The 13,832-nt window shown below is 39.0% G+C and overlaps 2 protein-coding genes across 5 annotated transcripts in view; one reads left to right on the top strand and one right to left on the bottom strand.

The window, feature by feature from the left end:
* Positions 1-2,901, bottom strand: part of LOC111564686 (corticotropin-releasing factor-binding protein-like) — a 110,237-nt gene extending 107,336 nt beyond the window's left edge. The window contains exon 1 of the mRNA XM_035945525.2: positions 2,765-2,901. The gene's annotated coding sequence lies outside the window, so the exon portion shown is untranslated. The remainder of the gene's footprint in view (positions 1-2,764) is intronic.
* Positions 2,902-2,917: 16 nt separating this feature from the next.
* LOC111564687 (secretory carrier-associated membrane protein 1-like) lies at positions 2,918-13,438 on the top strand. 4 transcript variants are annotated; one of them, XM_035945535.2, is made up of 10 exons: positions 2,918-3,059; positions 4,253-4,333; positions 4,562-4,672; positions 6,059-6,070; positions 6,397-6,508; positions 8,152-8,280; positions 8,589-8,748; positions 9,055-9,156; positions 9,243-9,360; positions 10,646-13,438. In XM_035945535.2, exons 1-10 carry the CDS (start codon positions 3,003-3,005, stop codon positions 10,805-10,807), a joined length of 1,044 nt encoding a protein of 347 aa, XP_035801428.1. In that variant the 5' UTR covers positions 2,918-3,002; the 3' UTR covers positions 10,808-13,438. The 4 variants fall into 4 exon arrangements, with proteins under 4 accessions (XP_035801428.1, XP_035801429.1, XP_023120179.1 ...); XM_035945536.2 differs by lacking the exon at positions 4,253-4,333; XM_023264411.3 differs by lacking the exon at positions 6,059-6,070.
* Positions 13,439-13,832: the final 394 nt, after the last annotated feature.

Raw genomic sequence — 13,832 nt, 5'->3', positions numbered from 1 at the left:
ATGTGTGCGTGTCTTATTAGGAAAATTCAGTTTCACTCAAGGTCTCAGCAGTGCGGTTGCAGACCACTGGCCATTGATTATTCATAGAGTCTGTGATTGGGTCCATTAATACAAGATTAGGGAAGGAACCGATGCTCATTTTGTGTGTGTGTGTGTGTGTGTGTGTGAGAGAGAGAGAGAGAGATTGTGTTTGTGGACTAAAGCTGAATTGTAATGAATTCTCAGTTTGTGTTTATCTAGAGTCTATCCACACAAAACATCATATAGGCGCAGTAATTTAGGCAGAAGATGCACATTTGCAAGGCATGAATGTTTAGTTACTCATTAACAAAAGCTCACTAGTTTGATTTGAAGGTTTTAGGTGTAGAAACTCACAGAAATGTGGTGCCTTTGTTTAAAAATGAGCGATAGAATTCAAACAAAAAAGGAGGAATATTTTTACCTCATCATTTACCACATACTGTAAGATTTCAACCTAATAGCATTTGTTCTTCAATTGAAATTTAATCTGGGTAAATGGTGCTTAAATGTTTAAATCACATTTACAGGCTGTCAACTGATCTGATGTTCTTCACATGGTCACCCTTCGTTTGAATGAAAATAAATTGATGGCAAATGAGAGAGGATTTCTGCAAAATGGCTTGGCAAGACCTATTGGATCGTAGCTCCCCCAAGTGGGCATTTTGGGCAAATAACAGAAACTTGACAGCGAGGGAAAAAAAACACACCACAGGCTCTCAGGGGGCCTGATACTTCTTTTATGGACAAGTGAGATAAAATGATTTCCAGTAAATTGTCTGGGATTACTCCAGAGAAAGAGGTCACTGTTACATATCATGAAACAGGCAGTTGGGGTTTGTCTCTCCGGTTTCTTTCACGCAGGCGTAAGCGACCAAGTGAGCAGCAGACGCTTCCATATATCATCATCCTCATCATCATTATCATCATTAACATAATCATCATAATCATCAAGTGGAGGAGATGGCTGTGGTATTTGACCTACAGGAGCTCAAATATTACACAGTGTGCATACAGTGTACAGAACGAGCTCGAGGATGATTTAAAAAATTAGACCTGGAGAAATTATTTCTTTCTTTGTTTAATTTTCGTCACAGCCCAGGTGCGTGTTTTTGCACTGAGTTGTTTTAAGTTGTAATTAGCATCAATATTCCCTTCAGTATAGTCGGTTCAAATTTGGATCCTTGAGGTTTTTAGAGTCTGTCAGAGAAAATAAGATGGAGATTGTAAATATGCAAGTAAGCATATTTATATACACGAGGAATTTCAGCTTAATATTGTTGCTTGGTATACAGAATCATAAAGTAGATTAAATTTAGTTTACTGCAATACTGTATAGAAAAAAAAATTAATAGCTCTTAATTGTAATAACCAAGTGCACAAATATTTTATTCCATGTAAAATTCCTGCATTCAGAATGATACTAAGAAGTTTTAGGAGCCGCTGTAGTTAAAATGTCAAAAGCAAAAGGTTAATTGCAGATAACTGTGTAAACAATGTTGTACCATGTTAAAGCTTTAACTACTTAAAAACCCTTAAACATTATAGTAGAAGATGTCCACAGCATTGCTATATTTCTAAGAGTATGATATATTTTGTATATAAACTCTCTTCAAAGTAACTGTGAAATAAGAGTTGTGGTGTAAATGGTACAAAACCTCCTTTTGAAATCTAGGGGAGTGCAAGCATGCAGTAGCTTAGCAAGTACAAATACTTAAAAATGTTTTTTTTAAAAAAGTACATTTTAAAAAGCAGATCCTATGTTACAACAATAAGACAAGACAAGATGTACTACATGAATGCTAAAGGAAATTCTTCTGCCAGATGAAACTCAAAATATAACAATATAAGAAGACACCAAGAGTAGTAAATATAAAGTGCCAAATAAAATAGCAATAGGTACAACACATTTAACAAAAAAATAAGTATGCTAAAATAAAACTAGAATAGAAAAGTAAAATGTAAAACTGACAATGATATCGAAGTACTAAAGTAATGTTGTGCATGAAAGTGTGTGGTAAATATAAAGTGTATAGGAAGTATAGGCTCACGGCAGTGCCAAAAAGAAAACACAAGGATGATACATTCAGTAAAAAACAGTTAAGCTAAAACAAAACTTCAATTTAAAACTAGGCAGTAATACTGGCAGTGATACTTAAGTAATAGAATAATATGGCACATGAAAATTAAATGTTGCATACTAAATTAAATAGTACATATCAAGTTGTGCAGCGAATAGAAAGTGTATAGGGAGTATAGGCTCACAGCAGTGCCAAATAGAAAGTAAAAAGTATGATTTGTTTAGTAAAAAAAAAAAAAAAAAAAAAACAACTAAGTAAGCCAAAGCCAAACTAGAATAGAAAGGTAGAAAGTAAAACTGGACAAGAAGGAAGGTAATATCACACATGCATATTGCACAGGAAATGCAAATGATACTGCTATTATTGTTCATTGTCTGATGCTTCAGTTGTCTATATACAGTCTGAAGCTAGCTTTGGAAACTTATGGGAACAATAGAAAGATAGAAAGCACAGAAGATGGGAGATTGATGGTTGGATGTCATTGTTTTCACATGTCAAAATGTCAGGACTGAGGATGGTGAGTGAAAGAGAAGGCTTATTATTATGTTTACAATGCAATCATCACGGTTCAAGTCTCAGATATTTTATATGCGAGATACAAGCCTACCTTGTAACAGAGGTCTCATCCCTGCACACTGCACCTGTGTGTTCACATTGGCACCTACCTGTACAGACGTCATGCTCTCCGCGGTGCTGAAACCGTGACGTAGAGGCGCCGTTCATCACGCATCCTCTGCCATTTTTGTGCTACTGGCTAGCTTTGCTAACGAAGGGGTCTCCATCAGTAGGAGGCGGAGAAGACTGCGGGCAGCAGAGAGAAGCAGTCAAATCAAAGGACTGAACCTTCCCCGGAGACTCGGGAAGCTCTCACACACAGGAAACTGTTACTAGAAAGGCTGTACAATGTCCGACTTTGACAGCAACCCGTTCGCAGACCCGGATTTCAGCAATCCCTTTCAGGTAGCTAACTCGGCTAGCTAGCCCGCTAACGTACGCCTGAGCCCACAGTGAGGCCAGTCTCACTTTAGCATCCCTGCTAACCGCCTCAGCTAACAGCCTGACAGCTAGCTAGAGGTGTTGCTTGGTGAACCGTTAGGTAGCCGAAAGAGCTAATCATCAGTCAACATTATTTATCTTATCACTCAGACATAACGTGGCTGTTAATCATGTAAATAAGGCGCTGAAGAATTAGCCAGCACAGTGTTGCTGAGGACGTTTGTTTTTAACGTCGTAAGAACGATTCTGACATTTAAGAACAAAGACACATCATGTTAGCTACCCGGGTAACGTTAGCTCTGCCCACCGTCAGTAAACATTTGCTGGCCCCTGCTAGTTTGCCTGCCAGGTGGTTAGCATCAGTCTGGTACATGGCGTGCCTAAAAACTGCAGATATTTGCAAATGGGACGCAGGTTTAGAATATTTATACGTCTTATCGGCGTTGTATATTGTAACATACATGCCGTGTAGCATTTATTTAGCTACCTTTACGATTAATTCAAAACGCTGCACGCATTAACACCGCAGAGAATATAGCCGTTAATATTGCTGAAACCCAGATTATCTGCTAATAGTGCTGTGAAGTGACACAAAGACAATTTCAGGTGGTGTTTGTGAGTGTTTTTTTATACTGTGTGGCCAAAAACCTGCATTGACGTTGGTGCTGCAGTTGTGCACAGTAGAATTTACGCTAACTTTGAAGCTGTCTTACCTGTCGTTGTACACCAAAAGTCTGCTGGTTTTCACGCAAACAATTCACCTCGGCAGGTGATTTAAATCTGAAGTCCCTCCTCTTTACTTGAGGGTGTGTTCGTCAGTGGGTGGAGTCTTGGTTGGAGGGAATACCTGCACACTGCTGGCTCTGAATGGCACATAGTGGGCTACTATAGACTGCCCTGTAATGCAAGCATGTTATAGGCATATTCCACTTCCCTCTGCTCTTGATCCCTGTTTTACACAAGCTCAAGAAAGGTCACTTCAAACAGAATGTTAAATTGATACATACACATCTTGTTTTCTGCCCGTGGTCCTGTTGATGTGTACAACTTGGCAAAACATTTGAATCAATAGACCTACTGAAGGTTTTATAAGGTTTTGCTTTTTTGCTTGTAGTTTTCACCCTTTAAATTGCTGTATGGACCTCTCTGCCCTATAGGATCCCTCGGTGACCCAGGTGACACAATCTGCCCCTCCTGGTGGTCTGGAGGAATATAACCCCTTCACAGACGCCAGAACGGTCAGCTTAACTAGCATCTCTAATAACTAGTGTGTGCATGCATGTATTTGTGTGGTTCTGAGTCAGTGACCTCGTTTTATCCACTACCCTCTTTCTCTCCTCCTCCACCTCTCAGTCACAGAGGATTTCACTGACAAAATATGACTGTGGCCTAATTACAGTTTCCACTCAGTGCCTTGTCTTTCAGTTGCACAAATATTAACGCTGAGAATCTATGCTGGTTTACAGGCAGCCCCGGGAAATGCCCCCAAATCCACTCCTGCCCCTGCGCAGAACACGCAACCTGCCATCATGAAGCCCACAGAAGAGCCGCCGGCTTACTCACAGCAACAAACGCAGGTGATACACACGGGAACATATTCATACACAGTGAATCACATCTAGTTGTCCTTTAGTTTTTCTGAGTTCGGACTAGGTTGACAACATCTGTTCTTAGCATTTGCAGTCCAGAAGATAAGTATTTGGATGGTCACACTTTATTTGCTGATCTGTTTCTGTGCTTCAGTATATTCAGTTGCAATTAAATAATGGTTGCTACAGAGAAATAACTCTAAGTGACATTCAACCTTCTTAACACAGTGCCTGAATTGCAAGCATTGTAATGTAAGTTAACCTTGGCTACAAATTTTTTTGACCAGCTGTGTGTCATTTTTACATTAGTCCACGTACATTAGAGCTCACATGTGACTCAGAGTTGATAAAGAAGTACACTTGCCTATAAATGTAAAAGCTGACCAGGCAAGTAAAGAAGAAAAGAATGAGGCTCAAAAAGCAGAAGTCAATCTCAAAGATATTGCAGGTGGTGTAGGCGGTTTGCCTAAACGAATAGCTGGGTAGAGTCTTAAAAAGCACAATAAAAGGCATGGAAAGTGACCAAGGAGCACAAGTCTTGCAGATGACCAGAAAATCATTAAGTGAAGAAAACCCATTCATGACTGAGCAGCAAGTCAAGAATGCCCTTCATGATGTAAAAGATGGAAATTTGATCAGTTCTGTGCAAAAATAAGCCCCTACCAAAGAGGAAATTGTGTAAAAAATACAAAAAGGAACAGCTCATGACCCAAAGCATCCTATCCCACATAGACATTTATGTCAGATTTCTTTGCTGCTTCAAGATGAATCCAGGGTTATAGAGAAGCATTCACTGTGCTCAGATCTAATGTAGCAAAACTCACTTCACGTTTTAGAAGGACAGTAATCTTAAACTTAAGGCTAAAGCACCCAAAAAGCTTTTTTAGGATGAAGAGGTGAGGTAGTGTTTTCTGACTGAGTCAGCCACCGGATCTCTGTCTAAGTGAGCTTTATTCCATGTGTTGAAGGCCAGACTAAAGGCAAAAAAATCCCACAACGTGGAAGAGCTGTAGGTGGCCACAGTCAACATCTAAGAGAATATCACATAGAAACAGACATGAAGCATCTGGTGATATCTGTGGTGCAATATCACGTCAGACAGTCAATGACTGTAAAGAACTTTACACAAAATATCAAATATGAGGATTTAGTTTGATGTCATGCATATCGGTCCATTTGCTTTTGGATGTTTTGACCCTATGTGTTAAGTAGTGTAAAGAGTGTAAAGAGAGATAGTATATATGTAACTATCCAAACTATCCTTATTTCTGGACTGTAGATTTACAGTTTTACAGCACTATAGAAACTCTGTTTTTGCTTCTGGTTCACTTGTCCTCTTGTCCTTCATATATTCTGTTTCTGATGGCCCAACAGCGGCGTAATGAGGTACTGTCTTTCAATAGATGTTTCCTGTACCCCTTAATGTCAGTGTGTTGAGTTGTCTGGATTCCTTTAATGGTCCTTTTCCCACCTGTAGCTTTTAAACTTGCAGTGCCACTTTAGAGCTAGTTTGGTACTAACTGATAAAGACAAGTGAGTGAGCTACATTAGCGGAGTGTTTTTCTAATTGTAATCCTTCTCTCCCATCTCAAATTAACACAACCCAGCTTACCTGAGTGGAAAAATACCTTAATTACGTACCTTATAGTATGTCATAACACCTGTCAGATGTTGGGTAGTGAATTTTAAGAGTGTTTCTGTGTCTGTCTCAGGATCAAGCGCGTGCTCAGGCTGAGTTATTGAGAAGGCAGGAGGAGCTGGAGAAGAAAGCAGCAGAGCTTGATCGTCGGGAGAGAGAGTTACAGTCGCACGGAGCCGCGGGAGGTCAGTCAGTCAGTCAGTCAGTCCATCAGTCAGCCACTTTACTCATCTAACACCTCATTAGCCTCACAGTCTGAATGGTCATTCCCAATCAAAGCTAGATTCATGGCAGCGCTGATCAGAATGTTGACGTGTTACAATGGCTACAACGTAATTTGGCTCGACATTCAATTCGTGAAGAACATTTTAATTCTGTGAGTATACATCACACATACATGAAGTGAAAGCTGTTTGAGTTCAAATTTTGCCAGATTGGTAAAATTTGGGAAATTGTGCATGTGAACTTGGAGTCACAGAATTCTGAGTAGGGTTCAGCCTAAAAAAATTCTACTTAAAAATCCCTTTACTCACAAATGTATTTTGGCCGTTGCTTGTTCTCCTGGATGTTTGAGCTTCACTGTACAGATTGATGCATGTTCAGAGTTTGATACAAGGGCGCAGTTTTGAAATTCATCTGCTGAAAGTCGAAAGTTTCTCAGTGCTCACATATAATCGGTTCTCCCTTTGACAAGAGGTTGCAAGCTTCAGTGGGATTTAACTGCTTAGATGAAGGTTAATAATAATCTGAGTGTGACTCATGTAATTCCTATGTGAGCATGTGATATTTTTTCACATTACTAGTTTGGAAGCCAGTTTTAGCCCAATAAAAAACAAAAATGATTAACCTGAAGCATGCATTGAACGTACGCTGAAGTCTTTCAGTAAAGAGTTTTGATATTTTTACAGTAAAAAATGTAGCTATTTAGATTTCAAATATGCAATCAGTTTATCAAATAAATTTGTTCAAATGCTGTTGGAGCTGAGGACCTGCCGATCAGGTGAAACTGGCCGGTCATCTCGACAGCTGGCAGCTCAGCTCATAAGATAGCTGCTTGTTTGATGTCCGTCATTATGCCAAGGGGAATATTCTAATCTTTGCAAGTTCTTTGATGATGTACAGCTTATTCTGGTGTCTCAGTAGAATTTGATATCATTCCTTTTGCAGGATAAAATTTGGTCACAGACATGAAATGTATTTGTTCTTCCATATTAGTTACTTTAAAGGTTAAGTTAGGTATACATTTTATTGAACAGTTCAATAATGCTGCTTTATTAATTGCATATAAACAAAAATGAGTACAGTACAATCTATTTGTGGTTTTGTTTTATATTCAATATAGATTGGATAACTATCAGGTCTTTTGATAGTGACTGTCTCTGCCTTTTTTTTATTTTTATTTTTTTCTTTCAAAATGTGTGTAGACCTTTGGGTTTGACATTATTTTGTCACAGTAAAATCGTGAGGAAATATAATCACCAAAACTGAGCTGAGATGGGAAAAACACTCCAGTCCAAACTGCAAATTGATCATGCTACCTCCTTCTTGCCAAGTTTAGACTCATGGATTTGCAGTCTTTGTTGAAAAATTCCCCTTTTGCAGTTCTTTATTAACCATTATATCCACCGTACTCATATTTATGTGTTTTAGGATGTAGGAAGTGATAAAATTGTTTGAGATATAGTTATTTTTCACTATAGTTCAATCTTTGTTCAGATTCTTGCGATTCCTGCGATGTTTGTATACTTCATAGTGCATTTGCCAGGAGTGTGACAACTGGTTCTGTAAATGACTGATCATCCAGACACTGTTTCCTCTGTCCATGCAGGGCGTAAGAACAACTGGCCTCCCTTGCCAGAGAAGTTCCCTGTTGGCCCTTGTTTCTACCATGATATTGCAGTGGATATTCCCGTAGAGTTCCAGAAGACTGTCAAGATTATGTACAACCTTTGGATGTGTAAGTGGACCATCTGTCGCAACGCAAAACAGGCAGTATTACCTCCAAAGTCAGTTAATATTATTATTAATTTTAATTAAGCATGTGGATTTGCAAGACTAACCCATATATACTATGTGCAATATGATATTGTTTTGTGAATGAAACCACCTGCTCTGAAACATATCTCTCTTTAGAACCACAGAAACACACCTGTCTTCTCCTTTATCAAAAAGGCATTATAAAAACAGATTTTGCTGATCATTCCTTTATGTTTACTGTGCTCAAGTGACACTAAAGGTCTTCACTGTGTTGTTTTTATCTTCCAGTCCATGCAGGCACACTCTTTGTGAACATGTTTGGCTGCCTGGCCTGGTTCTGTGTGGATGCAACTCGTGGTGTAGATTTTGGCCTGGCCATGCTATGGTTTCTGCTGTTTACTCCTTGTTCTTTCGTCTGCTGGTACAGACCGCTCTACGGGGCTTTCAGGTAAACATTAACAATGAAAATTATACCAACTTTTGCAGCTGTATAAAAAGGCAGAAGGAATTCAAGTATGAAACTAGGAAAAGAGGTGGTCACCTACAGAATGCTGTAATTTCTCATGTCTGTAGAAGCTCATTTTTTATCCTGGACTCATGTTCTAACCGTACACTGAAATGCAGACTTTCACAAACTGAGAGATAGAGAAGTTAATGTTTAGTAGAAGATGAATTAATGGCAGAGTTGAAGAAATGTGTTTTTCTTTTTTCACACATTGCGTTCTCATTTCTACTATCTTTTTTCTCACTACAGGAGTGACAGCTCATTCCGCTTCTTTGTCTTCTTCTTCGTCTACATCTGTCAGTTTGGAGTTCATGTTCTACAAAGTATTGGCATCACTGGTTGGGGAACATGGTGAGTACTTTGTGCTTTTACTGATATTATCCCTCTATGAGCGTGCACTGGAGTTTAATCTTGTTATCGTTGTTCTGTTTTGCCAGCGGCTGGATCGCAGCTTTAACTGGTCTGAACACCAGTATCCCAGTGGGGATCATCATGTTACTGATCGCAGCCCTGTTCACTACGCTGTCCGTGGGCTCGCTCATTATGTTTAAAAAGGTAACAAAAAGTACTCCAACATGTCAGCACCAGTTTCTGCTTAATACATTTCATGATAGAGGTACATGAACAGAATGCTGATTACCTGAACAATGCTAACAATAGAAGGCTGTATATTAAAGATGGATGTAGCCACCATGATGTCAACTTTTGGGTTGTGAACTCCCGTTTTACTCTAAATGGGACCATAATTTACAAAACAAACATGAGGCTATATTAAAAGAGACTTGAAACTAGCGACTAGGACCATAAACTTAGGAAAATGTTTACTAAGGTAACGGATTAAACAGGTAGTGTCAATTTCTGATAGATTTCTGTGCACTCAGACTTGTAGCTTGCAGCGTTGCCATCTGCTGGATATTAGAATCAATGCAGGTTTAAATCTTTTCAGCATTAGTCTTAAATCAAATTTATACACAGTTGCACATGGTGTAGTGCATAGTAAAATGTTTTGTGTACTTGATCCGGTTTATGCTCGCGAAACAAAGTAATAGTGCAAGAGAGACAAAGACCAAACAAAACAAACAGCCTGCATAGGTATGGTATATATACAGTAAATTGAAAAACGTATTTACAACCTGAGTATAAAATGGGCTGGCAAAGCAAGGAAACAAGACTACAGTGGATGTAGATTGTAGGTATAAGCCTGCCATACACTGCACATTCCACATGGCTTTCTCCTCCCAGTCTACTATCTACATGTTACTTTTTTTAAAAAAAATCCCCTTCACTAAGGGAAACAACCACAACAACATCAGAACTGTTTTTTTTTTTTAATTATCCATCTTAACATCCAACGATCAACCAAAACCATTCCCCGAAACTATTTTGAGTGAATCTTTACCCAAGATAATTGCGATTGTTTTAAAGAAATTAAAACATACCAGAGCTGATTCATAATGAGGTGCAGCCAGACATTTCTACACAGCGCAGTGTCATCACTAGAGAATGGTCTGGCTATGCAAGATTACCTCAGCATTGGCTTCACTTCTCAGATCCGGAGGCTATATCCATCGTTTATATACAGTCTATGATAAAAAATTATATTGTTTGAATATTGATGAGAGGACAGAAATAACGAAGTCCAGAGTCTGCAGACAAATCAAGAGCCAAGCAAGTAGCTGGAAAAAAGCAGAGGATTATGTGTGATGAAGATTCATGTCAGTGTTGTGACCAGACAGGAAGGAAGCATCTGTCTAATCATGCAATACTGCACTACAGAGCTTGTTTAAGATTTCAATTGCCATGCTTGATTCCAACTGATCTCCTTTTCTACTCTTTGCAGGTGCACGCGCTGTATCGTACCACTGGTGCTAGCTTTGAGAAGGCTCAGCAGGAGTTTGCAACTGGCGTCATGTCAAACAAGACCGTTCAGACTGCAGCTGCCAACGCTGCAGCTAATGCTGCAACCAACGCTGCTCGTGGGGCCTTCAAACCTCAACCATAAACTGAGACACATGCGTGGCACACATGCTCACACATACAAGCATATACGCACACGCACACACACACTGACAAGATGGAGACGCACAACTCTGGCCCTGCTGGCTCTCGGATCAAGTTGATTATACTTATGAATGTTACTGTGCTAAGGTTGCCCTGCACACTTTGCTCACAAAGTGTCAAGTAAAATAACAAACAAGGGACCAGAGTTGTCCATCTTCATTTAAACTCATGTATCAGTAAAAAAAAAAAAAAAACTCTCCTACATCTACCCTGTCTGCTTTTCAGTCAGGTGACTTGTCTGCTCACATCCCTGAAAACATCCACCAAGTGACTCGAGGTGTGCTCTGAGTTTGTGGGATCTCATCTCACACACTTACACACTCCTCCGCTTCCTTCGTTCTTCTGTCCCCTTGAGGTGATCCCAGGTCAGGCAGAGGTCGCCGTACTAGCATACCTTATTTTTGTCATGGTGATGACCTCCAAACAGCTTCCTGCCTGATAAAATACAGTGTAGAGTCATGAAAAGTGATAATCTGATCATGGTGGTTTGCACATAGTTCTGTTTTCTCGCCCACATACTGAAAGTACAGTGTATGTTTGAATGGCTGGGCCTTTGTGCGAATGTGCGCTTCACTTTAAAAAAAAAAAAAATTGTGGCTCTGACTTGTCTTTTTGTTTCTTTCATAATACAATCCAGCTTGGTCATTGAGCTCTCAGAGGTAAATTGTACCTATATCAGTGCTTCTATTGTGAGACAAATACCATCGCCATTATGGTAAAGGTTACGTCATATAAATAGGAATATGTCTGAATGTTCTTTTTTAAGGACCCCCCAGCGACACAATTATTCCTGCTCTGTGTGCTACTTTGATGGGCTGGTTTAGCATTTCTAGAGTTGACAGCATGATCGCGACATGCATGTTTAGCACACTCCAGGTGGCGATTTCTTTAACAAACTCATTCTGTCCACTGCCTTTTTTTCCAGGCTACAGGGGGTAGCTGGTTTTGTTGGGGGAGTGTCAGCCCACTTACTGTCCCCTTGGCTTTCTGTGAGAAGTGATTGCATGTCCCAGCAGCCGTTTGACTGATGATGGTTCAACTCTCAGCTTTCCTGGCCTGGTGTGCTAAAAGGAGGGGAAAAGCTTAGAAACATTAGCATTTTCCTTTATCTGTGTATCACATTAACACACTACTATGTGGCTCTCCCTCAGTCATTTTTGTAGCTCTTCATACTTGGTTAAAAACTAACGCTGCTATGAATACAAGAGCGGTCATATCTCTTGTTGAAAATACATCGGGAGAACCGAGAGAGCTAACCTGCCTTTTCTCACTAAAAAATGAACTGGACAGTTGGTGAAGCTATGATATTTTTTCTTGGGATTAACCTGGCATACATGGAATAGTTAAAACACTGATACTGTGTATATGTACACTCCATAAGCTAACAGTCTGTTTCCATTGATTTTTCTCTGTTAGTAGTTACTGGGAGATTACTGGAGTTTTATAGCCAAAATGAACATTAATATAACGGAGGACTGGACATGAGGCACATTCAATGATATCACTACAATATGTTAATTTATATACAATTATAACAGTGTTACTCAGCACTAAGTTGTACAAACTACTGTCACTGAAGTGAAATGTGGACGTTGGGTACATGTTTTGTTGTGCTTTAGCACCTCTCATAGTGGTGGTGATTGTCTGAAGATGTGCATGATAGACGACCGATGACTGGTACTGCTGTTATTACAAATGTATATAGTGATATAGTGGGTGGACGAAATACTCCTGCAAATGTTAGGAAGCTGAAGGTCATGAGAAAACAAGCCTGCATCTCGGCAGTATTTTTTTTCCTTTTCTTTGAGATGTCTTTCTTTAAAATTCATTGCACATTTCTTGTTTTATGTTGAACTTAGTGCAAAACAAAAACATGTTTTTATTTATGGTGTAATTTAAGTTTGCGTTTCAGTCTTGTTTGGTTTGATTTTACATTATGTGCTTTTGTTTGTGTGGTTTTGTAACGACTCGGTCGAAGCATCAGCTAGACTTAAAAAAAACAAAAACAGTGTTCAATGACTTTGCAACTGGACCCTGCAAGAGGTGTGCTTGTTGTATGAGGATGTGTGAATATGATGGGTATGAAAGAAGAAGAAAAATCTCCCTCAAGTGTTATTCTATGTCCTGAAAAGCTGTGAGAAATCTACCAAATGTCCATATAGATTTGTTTTCAAATCTTGGTTTGTGATGTGTTCCCTTTCCATGACATTTCTTTGCTACATGCACCCACACGACTCCCAAGTATCTTCAGTTGCTATACGAAGCCATGCCACAGAGGGTCATTTCTTGATGTATTTGGAGAGCTGGTCCGCAGTACAGAGCGACGTGTTTGAAGTTTGCTGACACAAAACTGTGTTTTTGGCCCGTGACCATGTTATTTCACTGAATCAGAGAAAGAAGCTCATCCAAAAGGGACACTTGTATATTTTGTAAAGTTGAAAATTTGATCCCCATTATCAATCACATGTAAAAAGAAAAAGTAATGCACTCTTGTCTGGCCTTTGTCGCATGTGAAATAGTTTGAGTTTTGTATATTTATGGTATTAACATGAAATAAAATTTGAAAGAAACATTTGTGAAATTGTTTTGTTTGTTATGTAAACTCAAGTAAATAATCAAATCATTTATCCTCAGTGATTAAAGTCAGTGGCTGTAGTTTAAAATGGAGCAAGAGTTCGTAAGAAACTCTTACATTTCAATAGTACTAAGGTTTCAAGGAGCACAGTTTACCTTAATTTGATATAAAAGTAACCATTTGCAAATAAGAAATAACATTTTAGTATTTGCAGCAAAACTATCTTAATTTTATAGATTTTTTGTGACCACTTCAAATGCACGGGTGCATTTTTTTCATAGTTTTAGTCTAATACAGGCAAATATGTATTGTATTTTTAAATATTCCTTACATGTAAAGAGAAATATTTTGGAAAAAATAATTACACCTGTAACTTGCAGCTCAGTTTGGG

The sequence above is a fragment of the Amphiprion ocellaris genome, chromosome 6 (genome assembly GCF_022539595.1).
Source record: "Amphiprion ocellaris isolate individual 3 ecotype Okinawa chromosome 6, ASM2253959v1, whole genome shotgun sequence".
NCBI classification, from domain to species: domain Eukaryota; kingdom Metazoa; phylum Chordata; class Actinopteri; family Pomacentridae; genus Amphiprion; species Amphiprion ocellaris.
Note: the sequence above shows the minus strand (reverse complement) of the source record. Positions and strands in the feature narration are given on the sequence as shown.

Bases quoted from the DNA above. Each gene is read 5' to 3' on its own strand.
- LOC111564687 (XM_035945535.2), top strand. From the start codon at position 3,003: ATGTCCGACTTTGACAGCAACCCGTTCGCAGACCCGGATTTCAGCAAT. The intron at 3,060-4,252 runs GTAGCTAACTCG...TCTGCCCTATAG, and splicing joins ATTTCAGCAATCCCTTTCAG to GATCCCTCGGTGACCCAGGT. The intron at 9,361-10,645 runs GTAACAAAAAGT...TACTCTTTGCAG, and splicing joins CGCTCATTATGTTTAAAAAG to GTGCACGCGCTGTATCGTAC.